The sequence below is a fragment of the Poecilia formosa genome, unplaced genomic scaffold, assembly GCF_000485575.1.
Source record: "Poecilia formosa unplaced genomic scaffold, Poecilia_formosa-5.1.2 Scaffold0, whole genome shotgun sequence".
In the NCBI taxonomy this organism is placed as follows: Eukaryota; Metazoa; Chordata; class Actinopteri; order Cyprinodontiformes; family Poeciliidae; genus Poecilia; species Poecilia formosa.
The window spans coordinates 5326390-5335572 of record NW_006799939.1 but is presented as its reverse complement, the minus strand read 5'-3'; the positions used below and the strand labels follow the sequence as shown (position 1 = coordinate 5335572).

At 43.5% G+C, this 9183-nt stretch overlaps 1 protein-coding gene across 1 annotated transcript; it reads right to left on the bottom strand.

Moving 5' to 3' along the window:
* Positions 1-1135: 1135 nt before the first annotated feature.
* On the bottom strand, positions 1136-8974 carry LOC103150565 (nuclear factor of activated T-cells, cytoplasmic 1-like). Its single transcript, XM_007570284.2, has 3 exons — positions 8166-8974; positions 3821-4913; positions 1136-1319 (listed from the first exon to the last, which is right to left on the bottom strand). Exons 1-3 carry the CDS (start codon positions 8308-8310, stop codon positions 1136-1138), a joined length of 1422 nt encoding a protein of 473 aa, XP_007570346.1. The 5' UTR covers positions 8311-8974.
* Between the last annotated feature and the right edge of the window lie 209 nt (positions 8975-9183).

Sequence of the window (9183 nt, the reverse complement as noted above, 5' to 3'; positions counted from 1 at the left end):
CCAGATTTTTGTGAACACACTGACAACAGGTCGTATCACAAGCATGCACAAAAAAAAAAAAAAACTACAACTGTATACAAGTTATTTAAAAAGCAAAAAGATTGTGGTTTAAGGACATGATATTGATTTTTACACTGCCTTACTTTTCAGTTACTCTCACTGAAAATGAAATTACACTTCATTCTCTACAAGTAGACAACAGTTGTTTAAATTACCATTATAACTACCTAATGTGATTGTGAACATGGCTTAAAACTTCATAAAGGAGTGTTTGTATAAAACAGGATGACATATTTAAGAATGGCTTTGTCTTCACATGGTAGAAGTCCAATTTAGTCGAGGCCTGTTATTCTTAAAGTTTGGGGCGCACCATTTAGGTATCAAGATTGATCTATTATCAAGTCTATTACATAGATAATGAAAAAGTGAAAAAGGTATAGCCTTAAATCTGATACAGGAACCGTTTGAGTAATGATAAAGGTATTCCTGTTTGATGCAGTGTAAATGTTATGAACCTCAGATGAGGATAAAAAGAGATAAAAACAGAGTCAGAATGATGGATAGCTTCCCTTAAAGTTACAGCAAAAAAATAAAATAAACACAGGTGATATTTATGAACTCTGTTCTTTTAACGTGAAGTGTTTGTCAAGATACAATATTAGCTTCTGTTTAAAAATTCTCTTCAAAATTAAGATTTATCAACTCATTTTTGGCCTGAAAAGTCTAGGCTCATCTCAGAAAAGCAGTTAGCTTGTGGCTTCAAGCTAACGGCTAATTTAAGTGCTCAATTCCAGTCGTCAATAGCTAATATCCGACAACTTTTGGATATACACCTGCTTAGATACAACTCAATGAAAATGCCAAGTTTCCTAGTCAGCAGTCATTCAGCTCTGCAAAAGTTTAGTATTGAGCCATTTATGTTATTGAAGAAGGGCTCAATCTAAAAGTTACAGGATGTTAGTTTCCAAGAACTGAACCTGGATTTATAATAAATGAAGACAACAAAAAAGTCTTTGCTTACAGAAATGTGACACAAATTCCCTTACAAACTCAGAACCATTTCTTTAAATTCACGTAACTAACTTGTATCGATAATGAATATCACAATGGTAACATTTCAAAGACACTCGCATCTTCACTGCACTTCAGTTAGACGTACCTGAACCACAGGGTGTCCCCCAGACAGCGCCTTCACGGCTCCTCGGCTTCCCTCCGTCTCATAATGGGCCCTGTGGTGGGACTTTGGCTGCACCTCAATCTGCAGGTTGTACGGACCGGAGCAGGACGGCAGCTGCCAGTCAAGAGCCGGCAGTGAGGGGCTGCAAAGAACAGGACAAGTTGATTGCCCTAAGCTGAAAGTAACATAAGATTAAAATCACTGCTTTTTTTTAATTGAATTTACAGACGTGAACTTCCAGGCGCTTCACTGTTCTCTCCATGTCAGAAAAACCTGGATCTAATAATTCCAAGCTTGCTTTAAATTAGCCACAAATTGGGCCACTTTGGAGTAATCCAACTGGCTTGATCTTCCTCCGTTTCATCATGGTCCTAAATCTAACCAACAGCACTATTACACTGACATGCATAATTCTTTAGGCCAGGTTAATAATTACTTGTGTCTTTTATGTACAAAAGCAAATGAAAAGCAAATGTGGCCCAGTTTGAGAGCTGTGTGTTTTACATTATGGCATGACAGGTGGGAACAGCCACAACGAGTTAAGAAAGTGACAGCAGGATGAAAGACATTTCTGAGGCACGCAAACAAAACCTGGTACAGACCAACGTTTAAGCTGCTCTGTTGCAGGATTGGGTAACACTGAGATTTGACGACACAATCCCCGTCGGTTTTGAAGAGAGCGGATCAAGACGCGCGGCCCGTCTTTGGAGCGCGTGATATCTCTTTCTCCGAGCCGCAGCCGGCATCCCTCAACGTCATTGTTCTCCAGACAGAGAGTCAGAGATTCCCATGTGAACGACGCAGAGATATCTAAACCAAAACAAACATGTGCAAGACAATATTTCTCGGCTGGCCGGATGCCTGCTAAACGCAAACCCTTGACCCGAGGGGCGGTTTGGCTGAAACCAATCTCTGGCATCTCTGTGGAACTTGCTGGCTGTTTGTTGACCCAAGACAAACTGATTTCCCCCCGCAAGGCTTTATCTGCCCAGACGGTGCATGACATCACGTTAACTGCGGGGAGAAAAGATGGTCTAATGGCGCGACAGGCCAGTGCAGCGAGCCAGCTGATTAACTCCTAGACTGCTTCCCCTTCAGTCGAGCCTGTCACCGTTACTTCCTGTTCCTCACTATCTTAATCAAACACTTGATTTCCAACAGGAAAGTGTGCTATTGGCTTGGAAAGACATGCCACAAAGGGGGGCTCACCTTGTGTGTTTGTTTGAACGTGTGTCTACACACCATATTTGTGTGTGAGTTGTTATAGCAACGGCTGCATACACAAGCTGAGCAGCTCCTCTGTGCGAAATATGATTTATGAAATAGCTCTGATCTTCAAAGGGAGCTTGTTTGGAAGTGAGGAGCGTGCATCTTTGATTCTTTGACTTTTTATACGGCCTTTGAAGATTAAAAACTGAAACAATCTTGTCCTCTCAGGAAAATAAGCAAAACTTAATATAGATGCATAAAGACAATACATGAGTCAGATTGAGGTGATGGATTGTGTACTCAGTAAAACAGTGAGCTAAAGGCTTAAAGGTAAAGATCAGAGGCCCGTTTAAGGTAGTAGAAGTGTGTGCATCTCTGCTTCTAGCGGCAGTTTTGGGGAAAGTTGGATCTGAATGAATAATATAAATTATCCACTGGTGGCACTTTATTTAGAAAGGAGGATTCAGCTTAACGTCTGTCATATATTATTTGTTTTATGGAAACCTTTGCAAATGTGACTCCCTGGTGCGACCCAGCTGTTTGAGACAAACTTTACAAAGAAATGCTTCCACCATGAGCTGTGGGTGGTGTGTAGATGGGGTTCTAGTCTGTGTGGGATTACAGATAATGCAATAAATATTGCATTAGACTAAGAGGGAGCTACAAATGTCCAAAATGATGTCAGAGATTGTAGTTTGCATTTACGGTTGGGACAATGAGACCTGATCATCTTGCTCACAAAAACAAAACAAGCTCAGAATCATTAACAACCATGAAATGCTCCTGCAGATCCACATGTAAGAAGTTTTAAAGCAGATCTGAACTTTACCATCTTTAGTGGGTAATGCATAGGATTTAAAATAGCCTTGTTGTGCTCACAAATACTTTACATCTCATCTTCCACAGTGTCAACTTTTCTTTTTTTCAATAGAACCTCGAATGCTGCCACATAAACTATTTCAATATGGCATCGTATTGTCGGAGTTTGTGTTGTAATCCAGGCTTATTTGTTCACTCTGTCAACAAACCAGGGGAATAATGAAAAAACTCTCTTTTTTACTCAAAACCAAAATTATTAAGCATAGATAAAACATTAAAACGCATCCAGGGCTTATATTGATAGTTTATAAGCCCTGGATACTACCACATCATATGACACAGAATGTAGTCACACAATGACAGAAACGGAGACAGATTTCTCTTTCACAATAAATATTGCAGCGTTTTACTGCCATGAGATCTTGTCCTAATAGATCTTGTTACACCCCTAATCAGGACTAATTCATGCCATTTTGTTGCATCTTATTAAAAGCTCTCGTTAAATGAAAGTAAGCAGAAGACCTACCCAACCCACGGTCCAACACACGACTGGGCAGGTACAGGAATATTAACAGATTTGTGAAACCTCAACACACAATAAAAGGAGTGGCTTACCTGAGGTAAGGCTTGGGTTTAGACCATGAGTATGGATGCTGTGGTACATCCAGAAACCCTCCACAGTAATTCTCCTTCTTGAGGCTAAGGCGGGAAGGGTACTCCTCATGTCGAAGCTCCCCTTCTGGACCCAGGTCCTCACCTCCGGGTTCCACCTTCAGACTCATGGATGGTGAGAGGTCCAGCATGGTCTTCCGTGTCTTGATTGGGATTCCTTCTGCCATGTCAGCCATTCCGTCTGTGGTGAGAGCATTAATAGCTGCAACAATGGCAAGGTTGGTGTACTGGTTGGTGTTGGTAAGCCAGTTCTCATCTGTGACGCTGACCCTCGGGGAACCATGTGAAGAAGGGGTGGGTGATTGGTTGGGTGAGCACGATGTCTGCTGGTAAGAGGAGCCGCTGAAACTGTATTTTCTCTTGCCCATGCCACCGCTGTTGCCTCCGCCAACTCCACTGCAGGAGGGGGAATTTGGCCGGGACCCACGTGGCTGCGCTGGCCATCCCTCCTCTGCCATCGCGCCTATTTGAGGGGAGTTGGAGGGCGAATGGTGAGGAGAGGCTGCGGGACCGATGGCATGTGGACAAGACAGAAGTGAGGATGACCCTCTGGGCGAAACGCTGGGTGACTGCCAGGGAGAGTTCTGCGGGGAATTGTCGTAGTTGTAAAAGCCAGATTCGTAGGATGAGGCCTCTGAGTTACAGCTGCGAGAGGATATGCTGCTCGCGGGGCTTAGACAGCTGGGGTCACGGTACCCATCCACATTCGGCAGCGTCAGTGTGACGATAGAGTTGACGCCTCGTTTGATGATGTGATCTTCTCTGCCGCTGGCTTCTACTTCATCCTCCGGGTATTGGCTATAGGCGGTGATCTCTATACGAGGGCTTTCCAGAGCCGGAGCGCCGTTGGGTCTCAAGGCTTGAGGCAGGTAGTAACTTGACGCGGCATGGTTGTCATTTTGGACACTGTAGCCAGTCTGGTGGCAAGAGGAGACCGGGATGACAGGACTGGACTGCAAGGTGTGGTACTGCGTAGACAGGCATGGGTTGCCCATGCCAATTGGAAGACTGACGTTTGGTGTGTAGTTGTATGCATCTGAAAAACATAAATCAGAATTATTATTTACAACTAATTCAGTGAAAATGTTTTTTTTTTTTAACTGAATTCAAGATGGCGTATCAATTCAGTATTTCCCAATTTACATAGAGCAACAAGGCATGTCTTAAGCTTTACTGCACATGAAGCATAGTCACAATTTGCACCGCTTCTCTGTTTGTTTGATCAGTGCATCCATGGCTCTATTCGGCACACCCTGCTGTCATATGTACTCTACAAGAATTCCTCCTGCAGCTCTGATTGATGCTCCGTTTGATTGATTGCATCACTCACTGAGTGAATTAGGCCCTCCCCTGTGGACAGCTGACAGCACTCTCGCATCGCTCCGAGGTTGTGATTAAGTCAAAGAGAGTTGGCTGTAGCGCTGTACACACAGATGCACAACGGTACACGCACAGTACACGCGAAACCAAGCTCACGAGAATATCGCAAGTGCAAGTCAACTACAAAGTCAGAGGAAGCACTTATATCCTAACGTATGTACCTAAACGGTATCACACCCGTCGAGGTTGGCTGCTTTGTCAAAACTCACATCTTTTTCTTTTTTTTTTTTTTGTATCCAACAGCTTTAGTGATGCTGAAGGTGGTGAGACATAACATCACTGAGTCTGAAACCTGATAAAGGGCACTTAATGTGCTGTGCTATATTTGTCAACCACAACATTATTGCGCATCACATGAAATGACAAAGCCGTCACATGCCACATAACATGTGGGCAGGGGATTTAAAATTAGTTTACGGACCTGCTTTTAGAAACCTGCATCTCCAATAAAACAGTTGACATTAATGATAGAAACAACGGACATTTAAATCAAACTTTGAGAAACAGTACACCCAAAAGTTTTCAGACAATTTAATATGAATCCCCTAATAGCAATAAATTAGGAAAGGCTTTTCTGCTCCTCACTACCCACCTCTGTCTGGTTCATTCTGGGCAGCTTGACTGTCCTCAAACAAATAGCTGAAGTCAAACTCTTGCTCTTCTTGCTGGGAACTCATCTCTGCCTCTGTCATTATCCACTCTTTCAGCATGAAAGCTAGTGTGACCCAGCTCAGTCCTCTCTGATGCCTTTCTCTCCCTTTTCTGGTCTGAACAGATGATGGTCTCCCGCCCGCTCCACCCGTCGTGATACTCCTCCTTGAGTCAGGCCCGGCTGCCTTTAGCTTGCGCTGCAGCTGATTGTTTCTGCTACTCCTCTAAATGTGTGTTTGATCTGTGCACTGAGTTGCAAGCACACTTGACTTCTTCTAACACCCACTCAAAACACATTGAGGCTTTCACTTTTACACACGGCATGATGTTGAAACTCGGGTTTTCCGGGTTCACACGCGTCACTGCTGCTGAAGAAAGAAAACTTTCAGAAAGCTCTGAATTTTTTTTTTTTTTTGGGGTGCGGGGAGATGATTATAAGAAAGGTCAAAGCCACACTTGAAGACAAAACAGTGCCTCCACGTTTGCTTGCGGCGTGGTCTCAAAGTGCTCTCACTGTCGCACAGATTATAACGTGTTCTCTCCGTGCACAGCAATTTTTCTCAATTACACTATCATGATCAAAACATTCTCTCACCACAACTAAACCAGTATGACAGTAGACCAGTATACTGGAGCTTATCCACAGGGATTGTGGTGGAGGCTGCGCTCAGACTGACAGGATCTCAGAAAGAGAGATACGTGGTCCCTCACAGAAATCATCTGCAGCCTCTGGAACTGAGAGCCCTGGGGCCATTTTTTGCGTGCATGGCTGGCAAAGATCTTTGGCCAAACATCGGACGGGTCTGTGTGTGTGTGTGTGTGTGTGTGTATGTGTGTGTGTGGACATCTGGATTTATCTACGATAGCTTAGCGGCTCATGGCGCATAGCTGAATCTCCGTGTGGTTACGCATAGCTCCTTGTCAAGTCGGCTACCCGACATCCCACAACGTGCAGATCACAGCTCTCCGTCTTAGTTGCAAACACAGACACACGCACATGCCTGTTACCAATTATGAGGCTTAGTGCTCAGGGACTGAAATGAATAATAGGCCTGCACCCGTCTGTACAAAACCTCAAAGACTTAATGAAATTCCCAACATCCACAAAAAGCCAGTGCCATCAGCACTGAAAATTGAGACTAAACAGACTATAAAGAGCTTCAGATAAAAAAAAGAAGGAAAAAAAAAGAAATCAAAGTTTGCTGCCTTGAATGTGAATGCGATCTGATTTGTGTGCCTTCCAGCAGAAAACGGGCACCACAGAATATCGCCCATGCTCAAATGTTAGTGCATTTTATTTAACCATGACTACAACTCGCAACTAAAAAGTAACATGAGATGGAAATTGTGTTACACTTACAATGTATATATGAGACATATATATGTTTTTCTGTATTGACATTAGTGTAAATTTTTATTTTTATTAAAAGATTACTGAACTTATGATGACATTCTCTACCAGCTGTGGAGGGATTGATGTACTGATGTGAAGTAATACAAAAATAATTTACAAAAAAAAAAAAAAAAAAAATAGTGAAAAGCCGTTTTTTTAGTCTTGATTTTGACACAGTTTGAAGGTGGTTCTATAGTGTAGAAAGCTGAAAATATAGAATTTCAATGAGAGAAAAGTAAACAAACATTTTACACATTAAGGGAGTTTCGCTTTACAGGTTAAGAGAAACTATTATCTCTTAACCTGATTTAGTCCCTTTTCTGATCCACCACCCCCCACACCCTGACTGCAGGGATGAAAAGCAGCTGCTTAGTTTGCTTGTGTCTTGGGCCGGCTATGTCTCTCCCTCTCTCAAGCTCATATTTTAAAAAGGCAAACCACTACCTCAACTTCTGCACAGAAGCCTAAAAAGAATCAGAATCTCCAACAACCCCTGGGATGAAGAAGCTCTCCGTTTGTTCCCTCCTCACCCCTACATCTAACATGACACTTTCATAGCAGTCAGGGTTTATGAATCCCATCATCTTTAAGAAGAGGTGCACCTGCAAACACGACTGGTAACGGTGTGCATGTAATGCATTTGAATAAGATTGTGTTTTGGCAGAGTTCAGCCAAAACAATGTGTTGTGGAACTGACACAGAGATTTTAAAGAGATGTTTTTTTGTTTTTTTTCAGTCAATAAAAGCTGGAGAAATAAGCGTTTTGTTTTGTTTTTCCATTAAGAGAATACTCTATATCAATGCATTTTATATTCAAATCAAACATGGGGGGAGGGGGGGGAGAATTATGAATGTAAATGTTACCTTCCTCTGCAGACTTCATATCGGCGGCGGCGGTAGATTTGAGACGCTGGAGTCCCCGCTCCTGACCGGCTGCTGCTGCTGCTGCTAGCGCTGCTGCTCCGAAGTTGAACTTGGCTTTGACGCTCAGGCTGGAGGTATCCTGCATTCAACAAGCGATGCGCAACTTTCGTCCGGCTGCGCTCAACGTGCACCAACGTCTTCGCCGACGGTACTATTCAAGAGCGGCAACACTGCTTTACTTCACACGCCGTAAGGCATAATTCGCTTCGGAATCTTTAAAACAGAAGAGTGAACTTTTCTTCTGAGCACGAGCGAGAGGAGTAAACCGTGTCGGAGAGGGGAAGCAGGAGAGGGGGGAGGAAGAGTGGCAGCGTTTGGACCGGGTTGAGGTGAGTTTTGGACCGCTTCTGAGCGGTGAAGGTTCTTTGAGAAGTCTCCACAGTTGGATGACGCAGCTCGGTTTGTCAGAGGAGCCGGCTCCGGTGCTTTTAAAGCTGGAAAACACCCTCCGTCCGTGCGCCGCCCATTCCACAGGATGACGCGGCCGGCTTCTGCAACCTCCTGGAGCGGCTGATGATGTCTTCCACCCAGGGAACCCTCCGGGGGAGGTGGAGGGAATGGTGTTTGTGCGCGCGCGCACGTGTGCGCGTGGGCGTTTGGGAGAGAGAGAGAGAGAGAGAGAGAAAGTTGCACCGACGTCTTCCATATCAACAAATGATCAGTCTACATTATTCTGTTGATAATATTGCCCCCCTCAGTGTAAAGTGAGCTTTCCATATGAGTAAACAATCCCAAATAAATACTTTTTTTAAAGTTTGACGGTTTCTCTTTTTTTCTTTTTTATTTCCTCCAAAATGCAAAAATAGGATTTTTCTCAGTTCTGAAGATGTCCATCATCTTAGTCACCAGAAAATTGAGAAACTGACGCCAACATCAAAGTTCAAATCACATTCTTTACCACATACCAGACTGACAAAGTATGGGATTTCACTTAGCTACTTTCACTGGTCTGGAAAAG